This window comes from Pistacia vera, unplaced genomic scaffold (genome assembly GCF_008641045.1).
Source record: "Pistacia vera cultivar Batoury unplaced genomic scaffold, PisVer_v2 Contig749, whole genome shotgun sequence".
Lineage (NCBI taxonomy): Eukaryota > Viridiplantae > Streptophyta > Magnoliopsida > Sapindales > Anacardiaceae > Pistacia > Pistacia vera.
The window spans coordinates 422,164-448,790 of record NW_022196611.1 but is presented as its reverse complement, the minus strand read 5'-3'; the positions used below and the strand labels follow the sequence as shown (position 1 = coordinate 448,790).

Here is a 26,627-nt window from a genome sequence, read left to right as displayed (position 1 = left end):
ACAAATATTTTTTATTAGACTGATTGGATATCAATTGGGATTCTAATAACTAAGTCATAAGTCATGCTCTTCTATTAAAACTCAAAAGCCTTTCAGTTTTTCATTGGTGGATTAATAAATGATAAATTATAAAGATAATAATTTTTTTAAAAAAAAAAAAAGGAAACATGCACAAACCAAAGTAGGAAACTAACAGTCGCAGACTTCTCTCAAACTCCAAACTCATCAAATTTTGTAATTGATATATAGGGAGAACTTACACATACCCAAGGTTTATCGAAACGATAAGTTGTTACCCAAAAGGTTTTGAAACGATAAATAGGTACCTTCCATCATGTTCTGTTAATGATTTTCGTTTGATAATAGTGAAAAGACTAAAATACCCTTGAAAGTTTAATATTTTAGTTTTTTATAAATTTAAAAATTTCTAAAAAACCCCCTAGGTTTGCTAATTTGACTAAATAGCCCAATATATAAAATTTTTATAAAATAACAAAAACACCCCTGCACCCGCAGTGCCATATTCCAGCCACCACCGTCGGAATCTAGCCAGAAAATTGTGTTACGACACAGACCTCTCGGATCTGTGTCGTAACGCATCGATCTGGCCGAAAAACGCCAGATCTATGTCTGGCCTTTTTCAGCCTCGATGGTTAGATCTGGCCTTTTCCGACCAGATCCTCCACTGATCTGGGCGGAAAATGCCAGATCAACATGTTACGACACAGATCCGAAGGGTCTGTGTTGTAACACAATTTTTCGGCAAGATTCTGACCTCGACGACGACATCTGGCCGTAGATCTGGCATTTTCCGACTAGATCAGCCACGGATCTTGCTGGAAAATGCCATATCTACGCGTTACGACACAGATCCGATGGGTCTGTGTCGTAACGTAATTTTTCCGGCCAGATTCCGACGGTGGTGGCCAAAATCTGGCACTGCAGGTGGCGGGGTGTTTTTGTTATTTTATAAAATTTTTATATATTGGGGTATTTAGTCAAATTAGCAAACCTAGGGGGTTTTTTAGAAATTTTTAAATTTATAAAAAAATTAAAATATAAAACTTTCAAGGGCATTTTAGTCTTTTCACTATTATCAAACAAAAATCACTAACAGAACATGACGGAAGGTACCTATTTATTGTTTTAAAACCTTTTAAGTACCAACTTGTCGTTTTGGCAAACCTTGGGTATGCGTAAGTCGTTCGGCCTTGATATATAACACAAATTCTTAACTGAAAACCAAAATAGGAAACTCAACTCAACTCAAATTTAAACTTGTTTTAGTCTATTTAAACTCCACTCCACCCTCACTCACTCTCTCTCACCTTCCAGCCTTCGATTTTTATTTTCTTGATCATAGAATAACCTTCTTCTTCTTCAAAAATCCAACACCAAATTTTATGATTCAAACATCATCTTCTTTTCATCCAGAAAATCCAACATCAAATATGTTTCATACATCATCGATGGAACACCAACACCAACACCAACACCCTATTTTTGTTCCTCCCTCCCAAATCTCCTCTCACTTTATCGCTGCCATGCAAAACAGTTTTTACAGTCTTCCCGGCGTCAAGTTTCGCCCAACTGATCATCAGTTAATTTCTCATTATTTGGTCAACAAAATTTTTGGTTTACCATTTTCCCATCATCCTATCATAGATTGTGATCTTTATGGTATAAGGGAACCTACATAAATCACGTTTATCCGTGATTTCCTCTCTGTCAATACCTTTGTATAGCAACTCTATATTCTTTGATTGTATATTCCTTAAATAGTTGTAGCTCTGTTTATGGTTGTACATTCCTTAATTAGCCGTAGTCTTGTAACATATTAAGACTCGTTGTAATGCAACGTATTATTCTGAATTTTACCAAAGCACTTGCGTAATCTCTATATGGTATCAGAGCGTTCTTCTCCCACGAGATCAGAAACCTCTTCCAAATCCATGTTGTCTAGTGTTAACTCTCCTCCCCCAGAGCCCACTGGCTCCAACTCTGTGTCTACACTTCCTCTCGTTACGATCAACACTTCCAGCCAATTGCCCTACAAACTCACTTCCTCAAATTATCCTTCCTGGCGTGCAACTTTCCTCACCATTCTCATTGGATATGATCTAATAACGGCACCCTTAGGTGTCCTCCTCCACCTACTGCGGATTCTTTTACCTCTGCTGTGGCACTCTATGCGCACTGGTACCGATAGGATCAGTTATTGCTGAATGCCATTTTTGCTTCAGTTTCTGAAGCAGTTATGCCCCTTATTGCTATGGCAACTACAAGCCATGATGCCCGGCAGGAGCTCGCCCGCTTGTTTGCTAGCAAATCTCGGGCCCGGATCATGCAGTTGAAGGAAGATCTTACTCTTATTCAAAGGGGTTCCCGCACGGTGTCTGAGTTCCTTCATGCAGTTAAGGTAATTGCTGATGAACTTTCGTTGATTGATGCACCTGTTTCAGATGATGATTTGACGTTATATGTGCTTAATGGCCTTGGCTCTGAGTTTCGAGATATGGTGGCTCCCATCCATACGAGAGAAACTGCCTTGTCTTTTGCAGAGTTGCATGATCTGTTACTCAGTCATGAACACTATCTCAAACGCATGGATGAAAATTCATCGACCCTGGTTGTCACTGCAAATTCCTCCCAATGGAAGCCATCAAATCCTCGGTTCAAAAACAACAAGAATCGTCCCAAACAAAATTTCTCCAACAAAGCTCCTTCAAAGAAGTCCTTTGTTGTGTGCCAAATCTGTGATCACCCCAGTCACACTGCAAAGAATTGTGTCAAACTGCAGTCTCGACCTGCTGCCAACTGCACTACTTCTACAACTCCATCGAATGGGAACTGGCTTCTTGATTCCGCTGCTTCTCATAACATTACGTCTGATTTGGCTAATCTCTCTATTCATTCAGAATATGATGGACAAGATGAGGTTGTTCTTAGAGATGGTACAGGTTTGCAAGTTGCTAACATCGGTTCCACTACCATTTCATCCCCTTCTTATTCTCTTACTTTAAAAGGAACTCTGCATGTGCCTCTTATTCACAAAAATTTAATCTCTGTTCACAAGTTTACTCATGATAACAATGTTATTGTTGAATTTCACCCCTCCTTTTACCTTGTGAAGGATCGGATGACGGGAGCGGTGCTCATGCGCGGTAGATGCGAAGGTGGTGTTTATCCTATGGAATTATGTCGGTCCTCACCTCAAGCTCATGCTGTCACTTTGACTGGAACCCGTACTTCAGTTGATCGTTGGCATCATCGGCTGGGTCACCCTGCTCCAAAGCTTTTATCATTTCTTCTCCGTAGCTATAACTTGCCTGTGTCCTCCTCTAAGTCCTTATTGTCCTGTATTTCATGTCATTGTAATAAGTCGCATCGATTGCCTTTTAGTGTCACTTCCCTTACAAGCCATGTTCCTCTTGAATATTTATATGCCGATGTTTGGGGACCATCCCCGGTTCCTTCTGTTGATGGCTACCGCTATTATGTACTTCTTGTTGGTCATTTCATACAGTACTGTTGGTTTTATCCTATGCGTAATAAGTCGGATGTGCCTTCTATTTTTGAACAATTTATTGCCATGGTTGAAAACCAATTCGCCGAAAAAATTGAAAATTTTTATTCCGACAACGGTGGTGAATTTATCAAACTCAGACCACTTCTGGCTGCTCGTGGCATTAGCCATTTCATCACAGCCCTGCATACTCCCCAGCAAAATGGCACTGTCGAACGTCTCATTGAAATGGGAATGACCCTTTTACATCATGCCTCGGCTCCTTCCACTTATTGGTCATATGCCTTGGCCACAACAGTTTACCTTATTAATCGTCTTCCTGCTCAATTACACTCACGTCAAAGTCCCTTTAAAGTGTTATTTGGATGGGTTCCCGACTATCATAAGTTGTGCACCTTTGGCTATCAATGCTACCCTTGGCTTGTTCCCTATCGTGCAAATAAATTTCAACCCAAGTCCCAACCTTGTGTTTTTCTCGGTTACTCCCTGTCTCAACATGCTTTTCAATGTCTGGACCTTCACACGGGTAAGATTTATCTCTCTCGTCATGTCACTTTTGATGAAAACATTTTTCCCTTCACAAAAGCGACTACCTCTGTTCCTACAACAGTTGCTACACCATGTCCTTCTTCTTCCAATCCCACTCATGTTCCCCTGGTTTGCATGGTTCCATTGGATGATCACCCTGTTACACCTACAGCGCCTGATGACACGGCAACCNCCTTGGCCACAGCAATTTACCTTATTAATCGTCTTCCTACTCAATTACACTCACGTCAAAGTCCCTTTGAAGTGTTATTTGGACGAGTTCCCGACTATCATAAGTTGCGCACCTTTGGCTGTCAATGCTACCCTTGGCTTGTTCCCTATCGTGCAAATAAATTTCAACCCAAGTCCCAACCTTGTGTTTTTCTCGGTTACTCCTTGTCTCAACATGCTTTTCAATGTCTGGACCTTCACACGGGTAAGATTTATCTCTCTCGTCATGTCACTTTTGATGAAAACATTTTTCCCTTCACAAAAGCGACTACCTTTGTTCCTACAACAGTTGCTACACCGTGTCCTCCTTCTTCCAATCCCACTCATGTTCCCCCGGTTTGCATGGTTCCATTGGATGATCACCCTGTTACACCTACGGTGCCTGATGACACGGCAACCGTGACTTCATCTCCTACACCAGGTATGGTCTCATCTTCTACTACTAGTAATCCACCCTCCTCGGAGTCGCCTCTGCCCATAGCACCTGCACCTCCTACTCGCACTCATCCCATGGTCACTCGAGCTCAGAATAATATTTTCTATCCCAAGCAGCTCTTGGTTGCTACCAAGCATCCTCTTGCACCACCGTTGGAACCAACTTGTGTCTCTCAGGCTCTCAAGGACCCCAAGTGGCGTAAAGCCATGGCAGATGAATTTACTGCATTAGTCTCACATGGTACTTGGAAACTAGTTCCTAAGCCTTTAGCTTCCAATTTAATTGGTTGTAAATGGGTGTTTCGGATTAAGCGTCATCCAGATGGTACAGTGGATCAGTTTAAGGCACGTCTTGTAGCAAAGGGGTTCAATCAACGCCCAGGTGTCGATTATGCTGAGACTTTCAACCCTGTTATAAAACCAACCACCATTCGGCTCATTCTCTCACTGGCTCTGTCAAACAATTGGCCCCTCAAGCAAATCGACGTCAATAACGCGTTTCTCGATGGCCAGTTAACTGAGCAAGTATTTATGCAGCAACCTGCAGGCTTCATCGATCAGTCCCACCCTCATCATGTTTGTTCTCTCCAGAAATCCATTTATGGTCTCAAGCAGGCGCTAGAGCCTGGTACAATGCATTGCGCTCCGGCCTTCTTGAGTTGGGTTTTTGTAATTCCAAGTCTGACAGCTCCTTATTTATCTTCAATCAGGATGGAGTTTTACTATATGTGCTAGTGTACGTTGATGATTTAATCCTCACCGGTAATAATAGCCAGTTCTTGCAGCATGTTGTCAAATCTTTAGGTGAAAAATTTTCTCTAAAGGAACTCAGTGATCTGCATTATTTTCTCGGGGTGGAAGTTATTCCAGTTCAGCAAGGTCTGTTTCTTTCTCAGAACCGTTACATTCATGATCTCCTTACCAGGTTGAAGATGGCTGGTGCTAAGGAAGTTCAAACCCCCATGTCTGTGACTGCTAAGCTCATGCTTGATGATGGTTCTGCTAACTGTGATGCTACTGAATATAGACGCACAATTGGCTCCCTTCAGTACCTCTCGCTCACTCGCCCAGACCTCGGTTTTGCAGTCAATCAACTTGCTCAGTTCATGCACAAACCAACGGTCACACACTGGCAACATGTTAAACGGCTCCTGCGCTATGTCAAGCAGACCATTCACTTTGGTCTCCTACTACGTCGACAATCAAACCCAGTGCTTAGGGGCTTCTCCGATGCTGACTGGGGTGGTGATCTTCATGATCGTAAGTCTACCACGGCTTATATAATTTTTCTGGGCAATAATCCCATTAGCTGGCGCACTAGGAAGCAGAAGGTCGTGGCTCGCTCCTCTACGGAAGCAGAGTATCGTGCATTGGCCACTGCAGCTTCAGATATAGCTTGGATAAAATCTCTTCTTGATGAACTTGGGCTTATGTTACGTGAACCACCGCTACTTCTCTGTGATAACATTGGCGCAACCCAGCTTAGTCTCAACCCTGTCATGCATTCCAGGATGAAACATATTGCTATCGATCTTCACTTTGTTCGTGACTTTGTTAGTCGTGGGAAATTGCGTGTTGCCCNTTTGAAATACCCTTTGGGTTTTTCATTTGACTTGGAATTGTTTAAACTTTAAACCAATGCAGCATTGACATCTCTGAAGGTGTTTGAAGCTAAGTATGATAAAAAAGTAAATGAATTGAGTCAGGAAACCATAAAATAATGTAGTGGGGGAGCATAGAAGCCTATAGATTCTCGATAATTCTGCTACTATAAAGTATTCTTCTCTGTACTTGTTGTGAGAGAGAGAGAGAGAGAGAGAGAGGGTTTTTGTTGAATATAAAAATGAGCTTCAGGACAGGACATCCACACAATTTAACTTTCTTTTTTCAACAGTTTATGGACTTCACTTGGTTGGATTAAGACCCTGAAAATGCTTCAAAGCATCATTGTTAGTATCCTACGATACTCGATATGTATCATATAATACGATTTGATACAGATCACCAATGATACGTATTAGAGTGTTTATCCTAAACCATTCGATACGTTGATATGTATCCTACGATACGATACGTATCCATTCATATGCTTAAAAATATCGATTTAAATCGATACGACTTTATTAATTTGGGCAAAATGTCCAAAAAAAATTCGGGTCGAAACCGGGTCACCCAACCCGATTCACTAAAACCTGTCCACATTTACCTATTTTGCATGAAGAAAGTGAAGAGGAATATTTATTGCCCATTTTACATGATAATAATAATATAAGTGGAGATATAGATATTGACATTGATCTTGGAATTTTGTGATTAATTTTGATAATATAATACTGTAATTTAAAGTAAATAATACCACAAAATTTTTTAATTAATCTTGGAGATTATATTAATTTTTAGAAAATTTTGATTATTTTATTAATTTTTTTGAAAAAGGCGTATCTTATGATACGATACGATACGCGATTCAAAAAATTAGGTTTTCGATATACGATACGATATACCATTTGATAACCATGCTTGAAAGTAACACATGGATCCATTTGCAGAGGGACAAAATATCTCTGTCAAGTCAACTTAGATATCTCATAATGTTGATAACTGTCTCATTATCATTGGGCCGTGCATTCCACGCTTTGAATTTGTGACTTCTTCAACATGAAAAAAATATTGCAAATGGAGTGAGGAGAAGATTCTAAAACTAATATTAAAATTTTGCAATTTTTGTAATGCTCAGCATTTATCTATACTCTGTTTCCATGTTGCATGGTTTTAGTCACCAAGGAATATGTATCTTATCTATTGTAACATAGAAAGAAAAAGGTTTAAGCAACAGAACACTTCTAATATTAATAAAAATTAAAACATAAGATAAATTTTGACAATGAGACTGAAGTGGACTTGAGTGCAATTTTTTTTTTGATGAAAACCTCAAGATGTCCCCACACATAAAAGTATGAGACTAATTCTCGATCAAAGCTCGGGTAAATACCTCTAGTCACAAGCTGTTTTTAGTGAGATTTGAATAGTTGGCCCACCAGAAGTCTAGTTACAAGCTAAATCACAGCTCATGGTTTTTTGGTGCAAGTGTTAACTAAAGCTAGAAGTGGGTTTGGCCACCAAACTTGAAAGAGAAAGAAATCACAGAAAACAGAGGCCTGTAAATGGGTGACATGAACAGAAATGAAAGATGACATAAGGGTTGATGCGTGTAAAAATGACAGTAAAAAGATTAATGATTCCAGTTGAAGATAATTGGAAGAACGATGATAAATGTGTGTAGTGGTTTGGACATGAAAAAGATGGGAACCAACCAGTTAATCTAGAAGAAATTTAATTTAGTTAAATATATGTCATGGAATGAGGCCACGATGCCATCCAAGCCTTAAAGAAAATAAACTTAAAAATCCAGGGCATGATAGTGGCATTGGTGCCAATAAGGTGGCATCTTCTGTGAAACTCCATTTTTAAACAATGATTTCTCTGCGCTAATCATTCATTAACATTAAGTTTCGTGAGCAGCAAACAGAGTAAAGTATCCACAGCCGTTACCCACTGAACCAAATGATTTGTCAAGGACTAAGTAGTAGATGATAATGAAGGTGATTAGTGGGATGTAATCCATTTTCTATTTCACAAGTTCATTTCATTCGCAAAATATCTTTGTTTTATTGTGGGGATTTCAACTTTGAATAATGATGGCTAAAAGGTATACTTTTTGGAAGTGGGGTAGAGAAGGAGATTGAAAAAACAAAAACAAAAAATAAAAAACCTGAATGGCTGTAAAAGGAAATGCCCACTAACANTAAAGATTCAGTTCTAATTTACTCTACTCATTTGATTAATATTTTTAACGAAAGTTTTTTGTTTCTTTGTTTACATTTTGCTATATAATATATTATTTGTTTTTAATTTTTAGTTTATCGATGATATAAATTATATTAAGTACAAGATACATCTGCATCATTCACTCTGGATAATGTATTTTGAAGCCCTTGCTTTCAGAAGTATAGTTGGAAACTAGAACTAGTTAATTAATGGACATTGTTTCAAAGTAAATAATGCAGTTCAAGAAAACGATGAAATAACACTTGTGTCCGTCCAAGCACAAATGTAATGTAACATTTTTTATTTTATTTTATAAATATCTCAATCTTTAATTTATGTTAGGGTAAAATTACTATAAAATTAAAAAAAATGAAGAAGGGAATAATGGGATTATCAGAAAAGTGGGCCTTTTGAAAACCCTTTTAAGTTCCTCACGGAAAAGCCCAAGTTTTCAAATGGCCCAGGTCAAACCATAACAAAACGCAAGAAACCCTAAAGTCGCTACTATATATTAACACTGATACACAGAAGCAGAAACCCTAGAGAGGAGTAAGAGAGAGACAGCGAGGCTAACTCAGTCAGTACCCAACCCCATCTGCGCTTAACTAGCTCTCCTGCTCTGCTTTGTCGCTTCAGCCATGGCCACTGCTAAAACTGTCAAGGACGTCTCTCCTCATGAGTTTGTTAAGGCTTACTCTGCCCATCTCAAGCGATCTGGCAAGGTAATTACATTTTTCTGTACGGATATAAGTGTAGTGGATGAAACCCAGATTTAATTTTTGAAATAAACATCTGGGTCGTTTTCAGATTTTGTTGTTGTGGTATGTTTTTATTCGGGGACTGAAATTGGGGGCTTAATGTTATCAGGGTTTAGTTTACAGGATAGCTTATTGGATTCTTAGATGAAAAGACGGAAAATGTTAGCTTCGTGTGATTTGATTTTATGTGTTTTGTGGTTAATCTGTTTACATTTGATTGTGTTGATACGTTTTTTTATGATTTTCATTGGTTTTTATGTGGTTTTGGAGTTTGCTAATGAGATCAGTTGGGTGACTGTTAATTGTTAATTTGTTTGTTATTTAATTCTTAAAAATGAAAATTTGATTGGAAAACTTATTTTATTTGGTTGTGGTTAATTTATCGAATACTTGGTTTCACTCATGTTACTTATTTTCTTTAGTTGATTTGTTTGAAAATGTAACTTTAATTCTGCCAGCTTAGTATAAACGATGTTGTACCTGAATGAACAATTGCAGGTTTTGATAGTTTAAGTTAGCCATGGGTTAATTTATGTTAAGTTACAATGGTTGAATAGCTTTATGGAAATAAGACTGCTACTTGAATTGCCGGGTTCTAGTGGCTACTTTTAGATTTCTGCTGCTAAGAAGTACATGATTTGCTTTATAGTAATTTGATGAATAGCGAATCAGAAAACATATTTCAGAGTTGTTCATTTTTGCTTTTGTGCTCTATGTATTAATTGTTATGTGTTTCCTATTGAAAAAAAGGTATTAATTGTTATGCTTCAATGGTCATTTCAAACAGATGGAGCTTCCTCACTGGACTGATATTGTGAAGACAGCTCAATATAAGGAGCTTGCTCCCTATGACCCAGACTGGTACTATGTCAGATCTGGTAGGTTACCTTGACAACTCAAACTAGTGGTGCTGGTTATTATGCTCTGATGCTAATATGTTTCATATTTAAAACTTAATTGCAGCCTCCATGGCAAGGAAAATCTACTTGAGGGGAGGTCTTGGTGTCGGTGCTTTCCGTAGGATATATGGTGGTAGCAAGAGGAATGGAAGTCGTCCACCTCATTTCTGTAAAAGCAGTGGAGCTGTTGCTCGACACATTCTTCAACAGTTACAAAACATGAACATTATTGAGATTGACACCAAGGGGTAAGCTATAGACTTCTTTAGGCCTTGTATTATGTCATTTGAAACATGAATCACTCACTCAGTTATATTGGGCATAACATATATCTTTGGAATGAGGCATATGTTCCAATGTATCCATTCATTTGATTCTGTTTCTTCTTTTCGTCATCATGTCTGCATCCTCCTTATTTTTTCTCTTGTTTTCCTTTTATCCCACTAGCTTGTCTACACATTACATGATGTTGATAAGTTGCTCTGATCTTCCCTTGCTGATGTTATCTTTTGTGTTTGTGTGTGTATCAGTGGAAGGAGAATAACATCCAATGGCCAACGAGATCTTGACCAAGTTGCTGGGAGGATTGTGGTTGCTCCCTGAATCAGTGGATTATAAAGCTTTGACTCAGCAGACACAGCGTAATTTGATGATATATTGCAGACTTCTGTTAGTTAATGGGAGAGATTTTGCTGCGTTGTTAAGCAAGTTTTGATTCCAATTGTAGACATTTGAGAATGAACCTGTTTTCTGTTTTGTTGCATTTTTAGTTGTTTGACATTTTATCTATAGTTTCACTGAAGTCCATGTTGTTGGAGAGGCTTTAATTTAATGTTTGAAGATAATAGGATGAAATTTTTTTTTTTATGTTGCGTTTAATTAGAGCTTTACTTAAATTTTATTCATCAATTTGAAAACCCACTGAGTTGCATATAACTCAATTTTAAGAATGATAGTAAACAACTTGTTTTTTCGCTTCATGAGCCATTTTTCTGTTGCAGAAACACCATTGGGGTCACTACTTGGAAAATGTAATTGTGCAGTGCACTGCTACTATGAAGTATTGTTTTAAAACCCGATCTGTTGTAAGAGGTTTTAAGTTTAGGATTTAAGGTTTAGGGTCTAACCGGCTGGGCCGGTGAAGTGCAAAACAGCAGTGGGGTATAAGTTGTTTCAGAAATGTTAATAGCGCTTGCTAATTCATTTTCAGTCACACTTGCTGCTGCTTTTTATTGATTATATTTTATCGTCAAAGTGACAAAAATGGTAAGCAAGCGACACCGAGTGTTAAAAGAGAGTATAAAAACAATAATTTCAATCGCATAATCAATTAATTAATATCGCATTTTAAACCCAATTAACCAATTATTATGGAAACTATTTATTAGAAACATACATATACCTGCCCAATTATGATATATTTGTCTTTCTTGTATAATTGTTTATCAATTTTAAAGGATTAACAATGACATAGATATATAATTCTCAACACAAAAAGGAAAATATATGTGTATTTATTATATAATAATTTTGATTACATGATACATATTCTGTGGTAACAGTAAGTTTTATGTCATGACACCTCCAAATTAGAACTTTGTCGTCCCACTTCCGACACATTTCTTCGTGCAATTGTTTATTCTCTCCAGCCATTGTTAAAAACCCGATTCACCAATAATTTAAATTACATAATCAATTAATTATCATCACATTTGAAGACCCAATTCACCAATTATTATGGAGACTATTTATTAGAAACATATATATGTCCAATTATGATATATTTGTCCTCCTCATGTAATTGTTTATCAATTTCAAAGGATCAACAATGGCAGGATATAAATGTGATTTTCAAGACAAAAGCAAAATATAAGTGTATTTATTTTTCAATAATTTTGATTACGTGATACATATTCTTTGGTAACAATAGGTTTTATGTCATGGCTTAACGAAAATGAGCAATCTCATGAAACAAGTGAGTTAGAGAACGACGATAAAAAACTCTTCTGAATCTCTCAATCTTGTGTGTATGCTTTCTCTCTCTTTCTCATAGTGTTTAACTCTCTTTCTTATGGCACCTCTAAATAAGAACTTTATGGTCCCACCTCCGACGCACTTCTTCATGAGATTGTTCATTCTCTTCAACCATTGTTAAAAACCCAATTCACAAATAATTTTGAATCACATAATGAATTAATTAACATCGCATTTTAAAACATACGTGTTATAAACCAAAGCGAAATATTTTTTTCTATAATCAACATTTTATATATATTCATATCCATTATACAATTGTGATGGTCAATTCTAAGCTGATTTACTTAAACATTAAAGAAAATTTTAGTATTGGTTGATCACTGAATCTAAAGCCAATTATTGAATACCTTGAACAAATGAGGTATGCAAAACAGTTAATATATAATTTTTCCTTTATGTACAAAATTAAATTATATCAACCTTGACACTGTACAATACTTGTAAAAAAGTTTTTGTATTACAGAAAAAATGTTAAACTACATTAATTAAATGGAAAATGTTACACCCCACAACCTGTTCTGGCAAATTTCCTCTCACAACTCCGACGTGGCATCTTGCAATTGGTTAGCTCGTAAAGGATCCCATCCGATATATTGCAGCTAACCAATTACGAGTTGTCATCAGGGTTGTGAGAGAAAGTTTATGAGAAAATATTGTGGAGGTAGCATTACTATAATTTAATATGACAAAAACAAGAACATTGGTGCATTTGTTGTATAATCGATTATCACCGTATACTAAAACATAATTACTATAAATCCATAAAAGTTATGTATTTTTTTTGTAAACTGTTTATATATATTCGTAAGATTCATCAAATCAAATCAAAAGAGAGGTACCTGGATTTTCAGCAAGGTTTTTTTTTTTTTAATTTTAATTGGGGGTGTCTAGATCAGATTACGCACACCTTAATTAGTCCTCCGATCCAAACAAGACACTCTTGGCCCCGAGTCTTTCCACTTGGCCAACCCATTGTTGGTTGATGTTCTTCTGCAAGTTTCATTTGCGCCAAGATTCTGTCCAAAACTAGTATTTCTTGACACAAAAGAATTAAAAAGATAGAACAAAAACGAAAACTTAAAAAGATTAAATGATTATGTCAATTAAAATAGGCGAAGAAAAGAGAACTTACCCCAGATTAAGCATTCATTGATTAATCTCTACACGTAATAGAGGTCAAAGAAAGTCTCTCTCCCTCCTTCTCAAAAAAGAATCGAAACTGTAACGTCCATCCATCTTTTCTTCTTCCTCTTCTTGGATTAAGCCATGAACAAAAACATACAAAACCAATCTATATATACAAACCTTCACTATTCATCTCAGACTCTGCATGTAACAGAGGCAAAAGAAACTGCAACAATCTCTTCATCTTTCCTGGATTAAGGCATGAACAAAAACATACAAACCAGTCTATATACAAAGGCTTTACAAAACAAAGTACAAAATAGATATGTATATATCAATCTCTACATATCACAAAGACAGAAGAAAGAAATCGAAACTGAAACTATCTCTTAATCTACTTGGATTAAGCCATGAACAAAAACATAGGAAACCAATCTGTATACTAATTTTCTTCTAAGACATTAGCAGATAATTTACTGATAATACTAAGAAATTCGCTACCATACTTTTACCAACCTGAAATCTTGCTCTGACTTTTCTTTTTTCTTGTTTTTGATAGTATAATGATTCTCTTATAGAACCGATGTATATTTATAATACTTCTGAGGTTTCCTTAATCAAGCGGGATTCTTAGGTTTCCTAACTTATGTAGGACTACTATCCTTTGGAACATGACATGTCGTCTGCTAATTAGAGAATGTATGACATGTCACAACGACGAGATCACTCTTGTAAGTTAAGATTGCAAACACCTAACCCTCCGATACTTAGAAACTGTATTTGCGCAGTGCACTACTACCATGAAGTGGAAAACAGCAGAGGGGGGTATAAATTGTTTCAGAAATGTTAATGGCGCTTGCTAATTCATTTTCACTCACACTTGCTGCTGCTTTTTATTAATTATATTTTACTGTCAAAGTGACAAAAATGGTGAAAAAGTGAAACCGAGCGTTACAACAGAGTGAAAATAAACAAGTGTTTATTGCACTCCTTTGAGATATTTTACCCAAATTCATGTTTAGTTTGTCTGTGAATGTCTAAAATTCTGTCCAGCCATATATCATCTTGTGTCAAAGATTATCCCTCGGTATCAAGACTTTGTGAAAATGGAAATGAGTAGTATAAGAATATCATATTCAAATGATGTCAAAGCCTCATGTCCAATACAAGACTGTCCACCGACAGTATTTGTTTATGCGCTTTCAAGAAACAAAGCAGTGGACATCAAAATTGCAACTAAATTGGTTGCTTCATATACAAATGAGGAAAAGAATAACGAAAACCAAAAGAAAACAAAGACAAGAATTAACATTATTCAGAAATTGATGCCATTGCCTAGATGTTCTAATTTAGTTTTCTTTCATAACCTATTACTGTTGTTGTTGGTAAGTGAAAGAGCTCATATTATTCCATGATACACAGCACTTGATCTTCTTATGATGGGGTGGCATTTGAAACTTAGGGTCTCTGGGTATGGTTGGATGCTTCATTGACCTGAAACAAACCAAACCAAGAATTAACATTATTCAGAAATTGATACAAGAAGTTAAAATGAGTAAAGCCAGTATTAGCTACAAGGTTTTGTAGAACGAACATTATGCATGCAAGTTCCTATTACCTTCTGGGCATAAAGGGTCTGTCAAAATAGGGCATAGGTTGTGCTTTTGGAACAAGCTCCTTTCTCAACCTTTTTATTTCTTCCTCTTCCTCCAACTACAAAACCAAAAGACCAGAGAATAAAATTTTCATATTGTTCATCATAACTGAAACTTCACTTCAAAGACAATATCTTTTCAAGTCATGTATGTACCTTCTGCAGTCTCTCTCTTTCCATTTTGTACTGTTCAATCAGACTCATCTTCTCTGCTACCTGAGTAACACATAAAAACACAAACGATCAGTTCCTTTCTTAGGAGGATTTAGCACAATGTTTTATAATCTGGTCATCTAGTGAGGACCTATAGGTAAATAGAGTGGAGAGTGAAGTACGTGCACAAGCACTGTATATAAAAATTTGTAGCCTATAAATGTTAAGCAACATTTGAGGTGTTCACACTAAATTTTATGAGCTCAGCTGTTCAGAAAAATGGCAAAAAAACTGTGTTATTTCTCCCTTACACAAAAACTGCACCATACATGATATGAGTAGTAAGAAATCCTAAGATATCCGTCTGTTAGGCCTAGAGCTAAAGCTGCCGCAAGAGTTTTCTAGAAAAGCCTTAAAAAGAAAGAAGTGACTAAGTAACCAGTGTAATATATTCTGGTGAAATGTTCAAAGATGCAAGAAGAAAACAGGTAAATGTTGCCCTTTATACCAAAGTCAGGCACCTGCTTCAATTTTCTGTGACTTACTGTCATGAAATTGTTCATGGACAGTATGTTGCACGCTACAAGGTTCAGCATAATAGGCTTTTTTTTTTTTTTTTTTTTTATAGCTCGTTCTAACTTAAAGTTGCATTAAACTTGCACAAATTTAATTTCTATTATGTACGAAACTAGTACAGGGAGCTCCATAACAATATTGTTGTAAAGGATTTGGAAAATAACCTGATGGTCAAACTCAGCACGCTCCATCGCTCGCAGATCACTGTGGAGTTTTAAGTCCGTAGGCCTGGTGTTTTCTTTAACTGGAGGTTTAATTAGGCACTGCTATTAACAAAACACAATGCCAAATCAAATCAGCTCACTAGCAAATAATCATTCAAACTGTAAAGACCTTGACTACATTCTAGCAATCAAATGAAGAGGCCAAATTCTCCATTTATATTCGTAATAGACTCACCTCTGGTTCATCTGTTGTCCATGGAAGGCCTTGAGCTATAGGAATCCGCAGCTTCTCCTCCATTTGTACCATTTCTTGTATCTTCTTCATAAATTCTTCCTCTTTTTGTCTTCCCCTTTGCTGCAACAATAAACAAATCACCAAATGTCGCAATGAGCATCACAATCACTGCAATTATAAGTTGAACATTTCTGGATCAAATCAATTCTCATTTAAAACAATATCTATCTACCTCAGTTCTTAGCTGAAATGGCTTTTGGCAAGTGGCTTTTAGTTGCTTCTTATTCCATCTTCTGCTTCCCATTGTCCCACACGATTCAGTGCTCTAAAATTCAAACCAAAATTACCCCACAAAAATAAATTATCAACTCGACATTCAAATATTCCTCAAGAATCAAACACTCACAAAATAGAAAAAGCTCAAGAGAGAATATAGAAGAGAAGATTAGATTACATTTCTCCGGCTTCTCCTGCCTCCATTAGAAGTCCTGCTAGAAATACTTCAAAGAGAATCCAACATAAGAAAAAAAAATCAAATGTGAGGTTCATTCAAATTTCAATTGAATCAATCTAAGCACTGTTACCAACCTTCCTTGGCTACTATCCCACGAAGAAGAAATCGAAGCACGCGAATCCAAACCCAAATTCTCTGCAGTCAAGATCAAATCCGATGGACAAAACGAAGAAACCGAAGACTCCCTAGCCTCATTCACCTTAGGTGGAGCTAGCAGGCCAGGCAATGCCCATTTCATTGCCTTCTTATTATCATCATCAGCAACACTCTTTTTCTCGCTCTCTTTCTCATCTTCCTTTTGATCACATTCCTTCGGATTTGGTATCGAAAGGAGCTTCTCAAACGCCTTAACCAAATGCAACACTTTCCCACACTCAGGCACACTATTTCTTGCCTCTTCAAGCAACTTAGCCCTCCTTCTCTTCATCGTAGAACTCCCATTTTGCTCAGGTGATTCACTAACATTCACATATTGATCCTCAATATTCTGATCCACAAATCCACCCGTCTCAGTCTCTTCACCAACCAAATTTTCAACTTCACCAAATTCACCATCTTTCTCCTCACCAAACCGACTCTTGTTCTTAAAAAACTCTTCTTGCGAAGCCCTTAAGGTCTCATAAGCCACACACAGACATTTCTTCACATTACCTCCACCAAATCTGTCCTTACACTTACACTCAACATTTGAACTCAAAGCCCCCTCTTTCTCCTCTTTCTTTGAGTTTTTATTCCTCTTCTTGGCCACCACAAACTTTCTTTCTCTAATCTTGTTCCTCGAAGAATAATGAGCCGCTGGATTCACGTTTCTGGGTGCCGATTTCTGCGATTTTGCAGACTTCATTAACGGAGAACTCGTGGCCTTTGCAGTTTTCACCCCAGGGCTTGAATAAGAGGACGAATTAGAAGAAACATTGGGATTCAAATTCTCAGATAACTTGTTCGTTTCTTGAGTCTTGTATGATTTACCAGACCTTTCATGGTCTTTCACCGGAGTCATTGGCTTCGAATTCGCCATGGAAACAAAGTAAAGATGCAAAATTGGGAAAATGGGGCGTCGTAAATTTCGTTTGTTTGAAGAGAAAGTGAGAGGAAAATAGGGTTTAGTCTTGAATTGAAAGAATGAAAGTGCATGACAAGAGGAGAAGAAAATTAAAGGAACGTTGAGGATTTGGACGCTCTCTGTAACGGCTAGTTTTCGTGGGGCTGTTTATGTGGGCGTCAGATAAATAATTTGAATTTTGGTTTGTGTTTTGACCGTTGGATTGGCTGATTAGGAAAGTAGGGTAGGGTTGTGATTGATTTGATTAACAAAATTACAACCGTTATGGCTTGCCCAATCAATTTAATCATATTACATATACACTCCTCTTATTCATCAGAAAACAATGTAACCCCTTTCTTTTTCTTAATCACAATTTAACTCGTGTTTTTATTTTCGTAATCACAATTTTAATAATGTTGTTTTTATTTACATAATTTAAAAAAAAAAATTATTTTAGCAAAATTTTGATCTTCTGATTGTGACTTTGGTTTAGCTAAAAGGTAAGGGAGATCTTGAAAATTAATTAATTTATTTTTTCTTATATATTCTTATAAGATGATAAAAGAGTATTAGGGTTGTTTCATTTTTAATATGAAAACAATTTTAAAAAATAAGACATAAAATTAAAAAAAAANTGGGGCGTCGTAAATTTCGTTTGTTTGAAGAGAAAGTGAGAGGAAAATAGGGTTTAGTCTTGAATTGAAAGAATGAAAGTGCATGACAAGAGGAGAAGAAAATTAAAGGAACGTTGAGGATTTGGACGCTCTCTGTAACGGCTAGTTTTCGTGGGGCTGTTTATGTGGGCGTCAGATAAATAATTTGAATTTTGGTTTGTGTTTTGACCGTTGGATTGGGTGATTAGGAAAGTAGGGTAGGGTTGTGATTGATTTGATTAACAAAATTACAACCGTTATGGCTTGCCCAATCAATTTAATCATATTACATATACACTCCTCTTATTCATCAGAAAACAATGTAACCCCTTTCTTTTTCTTAATCACAATTTAACTCGTGTTTTTATTTTCGTAATCACAATTTTAATAATGTTGTTTTTATTTACATAATTTAAAAAAAAAAATTATTTTAGCAAAATTTTGATCTTCTGATTGTGACTTTGGTTTAGCTAAAAGGTAAGGGAGATCTTGAAAATTAATTAATTTATTTTTTCTTATATATTCTTATAAGATGATAAAAGAGTATTAGGGTTGTTTCATTTTTAATATGAAAACAATTTTAAAAAATAAGACATAAAATTAAAAAAAAAAATTATCTATTTTTATTATTTTATATTAGCTTTTTGAATTGTATCCGAAAACTTTTTTCCAAAGTACTTAAAATTTATTTTAACTAAAAGAGTTTCAATAATACTATATGTACAAACAAATCTTATAAAAATTTGTGTACAAACTTATGTGGCAGAAAATAAATGGAAGAGTTAATACAAAAAGTCAAACTCATTATATTTCTTCTTCCATTCATTTTGTACCACATCAGTTTGTACATAAATTTTTATAAGATTTGTTTGTATATGTAGCATTACTCAAAGAGTTTTCATGATATTTTTTGTATCTCTTATTTTCCAATACTAAATCATATTTAAATTTTTTCATCCCCACCTTGCCCGGTGGGGCTTGGGTTTTTTTCGACATCCCTACACAAGACCCTAATTTTTCACACCAGCTTGTAGGGATGGTTAGGGATCATGATTCATTTGGATCTAGGCCCATTGTGAACTAGATCAAATCATGTCTTAAGCTTTGTGTTTGAGGCCCAAGAACTGGAGTTCAGTTTAGTTGTCGATCCAATGGGCCATATTTACTCCCATCTGGCCCAATTTTAGACCCCCTCCTATATTAGGTATATTTATGCAGCATGAGTATCTAAAATTCCAAATAATTCAATTAATTTTCATTTTCATTTTCACTCTCATCCCCATCTCCCTCAAATTTAAATTGAAAACCCTAAATCTATCTTAAAATTTCTTTTTTATCTTTGACTCCCTTATTCATTGAATCATATACTTTTATCCCCTTAAATGTAGCTTCCTATATTCCATTTTTTATCCGTCGTCCTTCTCATTCGTGGAACATTATACTTCAACCCCAAATCAATTTTCAGGTTCCGCTCTTGTATATTATCATCATAAACATAAAATGATATCATTTCAATACTATTAACTTTTAACTCTTAGATCAAAACTATTATTGAATGAATATTTGACTCAAAATTAAGTGCATATGAAACTCATTATTTTTTTTTTTAATCAAAGTGTTTGAGCTAGGTCACATGCATCTCGACTAATCCTCGAGAGAGACCAGCACAATAACCCATCACTACAACCTTCCATTTAAATCGCGGATGCTTAAATGAGGAATTTAAACTGAAACCATGCGCCTATCCACACTATTCTTGATTCGCCTTAACCATATGACCCACAAATAAAACTGAATATGAAGCTTTGACTAACCTTTAAATCAAAAATTCATGGCGTATAAGCTTTATGCTTCTAACTTCAATTATCAATTTACATTTTTTCTATTCTACCCAACCATTTAATTTTTGGGAAGAGTAATGCTACAGCCACCGACGGTAGTGCACCAAATTTGTGCACCGAATGACGTGACAAAATCCTGACCGTTTATTAATATTTAGTTAAAATTAATAAACGGTCAGGATTTTGCCATGTCATTCGTTGCACAAATTCGGTGCACTACCGTCGATGACTGTATTATTTTCTTTTTTGGGAAATGAGAGCATGATGATGTGTCAGCATGACCATTCTTCCTATATGTAAGTCTTCAATTTATTACTTCAAGCTTCAACTTCACTCAACATCATCTCCTTTTCTGAGCCCTTAAGCAAGTTCATTCTTAAATTTGAAGTTGCCTCTCTTGAATTATAGTGTCTCTTTCTCAAAGGGTCTTAATGCCACATGAAAAATCATTGCCCTTGTAGCTGTCACTTTGTTGATTTTGCTTACTTGAGAGCCATTCTCCACCCACTTACTTGAACTAATTAGGTTATTTAATGCTGCCCTTAATTAAATAATAAGTGGTCAAAACTTTTGCTTAATCAATTAGGTGGTGGCATCATTGATAGGGAAAGCTTTTAGTTTTAGACTCTTAAATCATATGACAAGTAAAGGGCAGCTAATTCTAGATGCTCTCTCAATTCAATTTCGGTCCAATCAACTTTACATCTTCATTAGAAGAACATTCCAATTTTTCACCCATATTTCATTTCACAAGTAGAAGAAAACCCAAATTTGGAAAGGTTTTATAATTAGTATAAAAAATGCTTCATCTTTTTATTGTCTTATTCGATGTCTAGTATCATATAATTTTATCATCTATCAAATAACATAATGTTAAAGCACTATTTAGTATGTCGATGAGTACAATCTAATACATTATCAAATCACCACTAAATGTTCTGATGATAAAAGAGCAAAATGAATTCTATGAACTCCTGAGTACGAGTCTCCTTTGGTTCAAATAAGGGTAGCCACTGGTTCTTTTACCTGACAGACAGTTCTAGAGTTTCAAAGGATTAGTTGAGGTGTACACAAACCGTCTTGACACCCTCGGTGATAAGAAAACAAAAAACATTATTCAACATCATACTTAGGCAATATCATCTTAAGAATGTCTAGACAACACTTATGAATGTATATTAATTCATAATGGTATTGAGAACTAATAACATAATTTTGGATTATAATAAGCTAGTGTCCACGTGATTTTAACATATATGTCATGTTATTTCTTAGTCTTTTTTGGAATTGATCTCAAAGTGGTCTAATTAAGTGACTTCACGAATACCAATTCTGATGGGTACTCGTTTGCAACGAGATCCAAATACCAACCACAATGAGAGAGTTTGTGATCCCAACTCTCGGATACATCCCTCGAGAGTAACCTACTCTGATGCCAATTATAACAATCAGAATGTAAGAGATAAATACCAAAACTACGGTAACATATTGGTACGTTAATGGCACTAAAATCCAGTAACATAACTTCATTCTATCCAACCAAAACAAGGCATGCATACAATTACCAGAAGTCAACTGCAGCCTCGAGGAAGTTCACAAATCTGTGCTTTACAGAGAGAGTGGCAATGCATACAAATGGAAACCGCGTAGAAATTGGAATATTTTTCATCTTCCTCCGATTTCTGTGGGCACTTGCGTAAATTCAACGCCCCGACCAACCTTTTCAATTTACCTTTCCAGCCCTGCCGAATCTGCCCTCACGAGACCACCACTTGAGAGCTCCGCGTCAACTGATGGTACAGCAAAGGGACACACCAGTCATTTGTTAAAAAGAACGGGACAGATCTTGGACATGCGTTGCGTATTTATAACCACCCGGCTCTCCGCACATTTCATATAGTTATAACAGTTTCTTCTTCTTCGTCTTCGTCTCTTGATTTCTGAAGAGAATTCAATTCTAAACCCTCGATTTCGCAGGTAAATTCTCAATTTCGAGTTCAAATTTCCTTGATCTGAATGCATTGCTATGTTATAATCACAGATCTAGCTGTTTCGATTTGACTTTTTAGTGCATTTTTGCATATGAATTGAATCAAACGAGCTAGTGTTGGATCTGACTCGGTTGTGTTTGGATTTGTGACTCTTGTTCGTCTGTTTAGCTAGTTGTGTTTCAGATCTTACTATTTTACTTTGATTTTGTTGTTATTTTGTTAGTATAAGTTACCGTTAACAAATTTGATAGCTTTGAATGGAGAACTATTTAGTTTAAAGAGTTGGATTAAATTGAATTATAAGCTTGTTTGTTTTGGTTTCGTTGACTTCGTCAAGACTTCAATGGAGTTTATAAGTGTAAATCTTAGTGAAAGGTTGTAAGTTTTGTGACAATTTATTTATTTTGTCGAAGAAATTTTGATCGTTTAGAATAGTTTGCACATTCTAGATCCAGTCTCTGGGTTGAGTTTTTTGTATGTGAAAGCGAATTAAATGTTGTGGAAATGTGTGGTATGAAGAAAGTGTTTATAATTTTTTGCAGGTTATATAGATTAGAAAAGGAAAATGGTGAAGATCTGCTGCATTGGTGCTGGATATGTTGGGGGGCCTACTATGGCAGTTATAGCACTTAAGTGCCCATCCATTGAAGTGGCTGTTGTTGATATCTCGGTGTCTCGTATTGCTGCCTGGAACAGTGACCAGCTCCCCATCTATGAGCCAGGACTTGAGGGTGTGGTGAAGCAGTGCCGAGGAACGAATCTGTTCTTCAGTACTGATGTGGAGAAGCATGTGTCTGAAGCTGATATTGTCTTTGTTTCGGTCAATACACCAACCAAGACACAGGGCCTTGGAGCTGGTAAAGCTGCAGATCTGACCTACTGGGAGAGTGCAGCCCGTGTAATTGCTGATGTCTCCAAGTCGGACAAAATTGTTGTGGAGAAATCAACAGTTCCAGTAAAAACAGCTGAGGCAATCGAAAAAATTCTGACCCACAACAGCAAGGGAATCAAATTCCAAATCCTCTCAAACCCAGAGTTTCTCGCCGAGGGAACTGCAATCCAAGATCTTTTTAACCCAGATCGAGTCCTCATTGGAGGCAGGGAAACCCCAGGAGGCCAGAAGGCTATCAAAGCATTGAAAGATGTGTACGCACACTGGGTCCCTGAAGACAGAATTCTGACCACCAACCTTTGGTCTGCTGAGCTCTCGAAGCTTGCTGCCAATGCTTTCTTGGCCCAAAGGATCTCCTCTGTTAATGCCATGTCAGCACTTTGTGAGGCAACTGGAGCTAATGTTACTCAGGTGGCATATGCTGTTGGTACAGACTCAAGGATTGGACCCAAGTTCTTGAACGCTAGTGTTGGGTTTGGTGGCTCCTGCTTCCAGAAGGACATTTTGAATTTGGTTTACATCTGTGAGTGCAATGGCCTTCCAGAAGTAGCCGAGTACTGGAAACAAGTCATCAAGATCAATGATTATCAGAAGAGTCGTTTTGTGAACCGTGTTGTTGCCTCTATGTTTAACACGGTTGCAAGAAAGAAGATTGCCATTCTTGGATTTGCCTTCAAGAAGGATACTGGTGACACAAGGGAGACCCCAGCCATTGACGTATGCAAGGGGCTACTAGGAGACAAAGCTCGTTTGAGCATCTACGACCCACAGGTCACCGAGGATCAGATTCAGAGGGACCTTACAATGAACAAATTCGATTGGGACCATCCTCCTCACCTCCAACCAATGAGTCCTTCAACTGTCAAGCAAGTGGCTGTGGTTTGGGATGCATACGAAGCAACAAAAGATGCTCACGGTCTCTGCATTTTGACCGAGTGGGACGAGTTCAAGAACCTTGACTACAAGAGGATATACGACAGCATGCAAAAACCAGCTTTTGTGTTCGATGGCAGGAACGTCGTGGATGCGGACAAGCTGAGGGAGATGGGTTTCATCGTGTACTCGATCGGTAAGCCCCTGGATCCATGGCTGAAGGACATGCCTGCAGTGGCATAAAAGAGATGAAGTTAAGCAGTCAGTTTGATTCTTTACTATATCTTGATGAATTTTGTTGTGCCTTGCTTTCCCATAGTAGTCAGGATAAATGGTATTACCATCAAGGTGAAAGCAAGAAGCTCTATGTTTTGCCTTACATTGTATTCCATTACATCACTGTTTGTCTGTTGTTTATTTAGAAGAAAAAAAAGAACTTGATTGATTTTTCTTTGATTTAATCAAGAATTATGTATTCCAAAATCCATTTTATCTTGTATTTTTGTTCAATGTTAATACTCCATTTGGTTCCAAAATCCCTTTTTAAGTAAGTCCACTATTTACCATTTCAAGTGTAATGTCTCAAAATCCTTTAAAAGGGTGCTTCATATTACGAAATGTGAAGAGACTGAGTAGAATACACTAAATGAGGAGAGAATCTTCCATAACTCGACCTTGTTCAAAATTGGAGTCCGTAGGTCATGAAGGCGTCTATGAGAGGACTTGAACCTTAAACCTAGGAAGTGAATCTTCCATATAACAATCACAAGCACGGGTTTGAAATGAGTCCGTCGAGTAGTCACGCAAGTGTCTAATAAGAGGGCTCGAGCAAATAACATGTTTGATTATTCATCTAAATCTTTATGGTTAATATAACGAACGTATACGGTATATCCATTCAATTAATCATGAGACAAATGACATGTATGCATTTTATCGTGTAATGACATCTTATACATTATATTGTGGCGTGACATCTCCGAGGCGGGTAGTTGATGTATGTATTATTTTTTCTCTCATAAAATCAAATATCAATTTTTTTTTCTTAACATTATTCTCCAGCATAGACCATGGCTAAGAATCCTAAGATGGTGAAGCCGTGAAGGAGAACAATTACTATTCAATAACATGACCATAACTCATAGTATATCGTTATACAGATACATTAATATAAAATCCATAAAATAATATTAATTACACTAATATAAATACTAGAGTAATTAATTCGTACACAGGACGGCACTCTGGTCAGTTGCAACCAATACAGAAGACAGATTATTGTAAAATACAATTTATACAACAATACTAAGGAGTAATGGAAGGCAGGACCTGAATCCTGAGAAAGCAGCCGCCCACAAGAAAAGTGCAATACTTGTGGCAATGGAAGCCACAGCAACAGTATACGTAACGCTTGCAATCTTCGGCTCTGATGTCCGGAAAACCATGGAGTAACCGGAACCAAAACAGGCGCCCAGAATGCAAAAAAGGAAGGCCTGGAAAGTAGCTTGTTGATCATGAAAAATAACAGTAGGAACCCAGTTTCCATCAATGTATGTCATCGGAAGTAGCAGCACGACTAGCATTGGGGTGATGACGGTGGCATGGAATATCAATTCGTCAGAGTAGAGCAATCGTGTTGGACTTATGTATGCTACAGGGACAGCGTTAAGGAGGGGTGGTAATCTGAATTTCATCCCTGTAACAACAAATGGAACAAATTGCGTGTACAAGTTTGAAGATTTCTTTAAAGCTTTCTAAGAAACATCCAGAAATATAAAGTAAAAATAAAGTAGGACATGGAAATCTCAATTTGGCTCTCTTCCATTAACTAAAACTTCATCAAATTCAAACAAAAAAGAAATTTTATCAAATTCAACACTAAATATACAACAATTGACCAATATATCAAAATTAACTAAATCTCCCAAATCTCTACAATTTAGGGCTTCACCAATTCCTTAAATCATTCAAAATTAACTCAACAACTAACTAAAATTTATCAAACCCAACTTAAAACAACAACTAATTAACTCATACCTCAACATAAACAAGATTAAATCAAAACCCACTCAAATTTTAGGATTTATTAAATTCAACAAAACCTCAGCTTTATGATCTATCATCAATTAAGAAAGCTAAAAGAAAAGAATTTTAAGTAAAATTTTAAAAAAAATGAGCATCATCTTACCTTATAAACCAATAAAGTAACCTTTCTTGAATAACCCAACCGAAGAAAAAGATAATAGGAGAGAAAATGAAAGGAAATGAAGAACGACGAAAAAACTCAAAAAATGTTAATATGAATTTAAGTAGTGTCAAAATTGTAAATTATATAAAACTTATATGTGGGCTAACTTAACCCACAGACTTTTTTTATTTTTTCAAAATTTTGAGTGGGCTCACTTGAACCCACAACCTTCTATGTGGGCTAAACTGGTAAAACGGGTTTCGTGTTAACAAAAATTCATTTATTTTGGATTAATAAAAATAATCCCTTAAGTATAATTAAATAACAGAAATACTGATTACACCAATAGCAGAAATCTCTTTGTTCGTTTTGACCTAAAAAAAATTCACTATATAACAGAATAAAAAGAAAATTCCCCAATTAATCAATACGAAACAAAAACTCTTTAAAAACTATAACATCTGAATCTGAATCCAGTAGC

At 36.4% G+C, this 26,627-nt stretch overlaps 3 protein-coding genes across 5 annotated transcripts; 2 read left to right on the top strand and 1 right to left on the bottom strand.

Moving 5' to 3' along the window:
• The first annotated feature begins 9,066 nt into the window (after positions 1-9,066).
• On the top strand, positions 9,067-11,070 carry LOC116115635 (40S ribosomal protein S19-3). The gene is made up of 4 exons (XM_031401772.1): positions 9,067-9,270; positions 10,094-10,184; positions 10,270-10,453; positions 10,736-11,070. The coding sequence occupies exons 1-4, from the start codon at positions 9,187-9,189 to the stop codon at positions 10,806-10,808; spliced, it is 432 nt and encodes a 143-aa protein (XP_031257632.1). The 5' UTR covers positions 9,067-9,186; the 3' UTR covers positions 10,809-11,070.
• A 3,434-nt stretch (positions 11,071-14,504) lies between these two features.
• On the bottom strand, positions 14,505-17,765 carry LOC116115649. Of its 3 annotated transcripts, none has more exons than XM_031401784.1 (8): positions 16,738-17,765; positions 16,604-16,649; positions 16,382-16,474; positions 16,150-16,269; positions 15,915-16,016; positions 15,178-15,237; positions 14,986-15,080; positions 14,505-14,861 (listed from the first exon to the last, which is right to left on the bottom strand). In XM_031401784.1, the coding sequence occupies exons 1-8, from the start codon at positions 17,679-17,681 to the stop codon at positions 14,738-14,740; spliced, it is 1,584 nt and encodes a 527-aa protein (XP_031257644.1). In that variant the 5' UTR covers positions 17,682-17,765; the 3' UTR covers positions 14,505-14,737. The 3 variants fall into 3 exon arrangements, with proteins under 3 accessions (XP_031257644.1, XP_031257645.1, XP_031257646.1); XM_031401785.1 differs by having other exon boundaries at positions 15,915-16,013; XM_031401786.1 differs by having other exon boundaries at positions 16,604-16,637.
• Positions 17,766-22,026: 4,261 nt separating this feature from the next.
• On the top strand, positions 22,027-24,445 carry LOC116115621 (UDP-glucose 6-dehydrogenase 1). The gene is made up of 2 exons (XM_031401752.1): positions 22,027-22,179; positions 22,736-24,445. Exon 2 carries the CDS (start codon positions 22,759-22,761, stop codon positions 24,199-24,201), a length of 1,443 nt encoding a protein of 480 aa, XP_031257612.1. The 5' UTR covers positions 22,027-22,179; positions 22,736-22,758; the 3' UTR covers positions 24,202-24,445.
• The last annotated feature ends 2,182 nt before the right edge of the window (positions 24,446-26,627 follow it).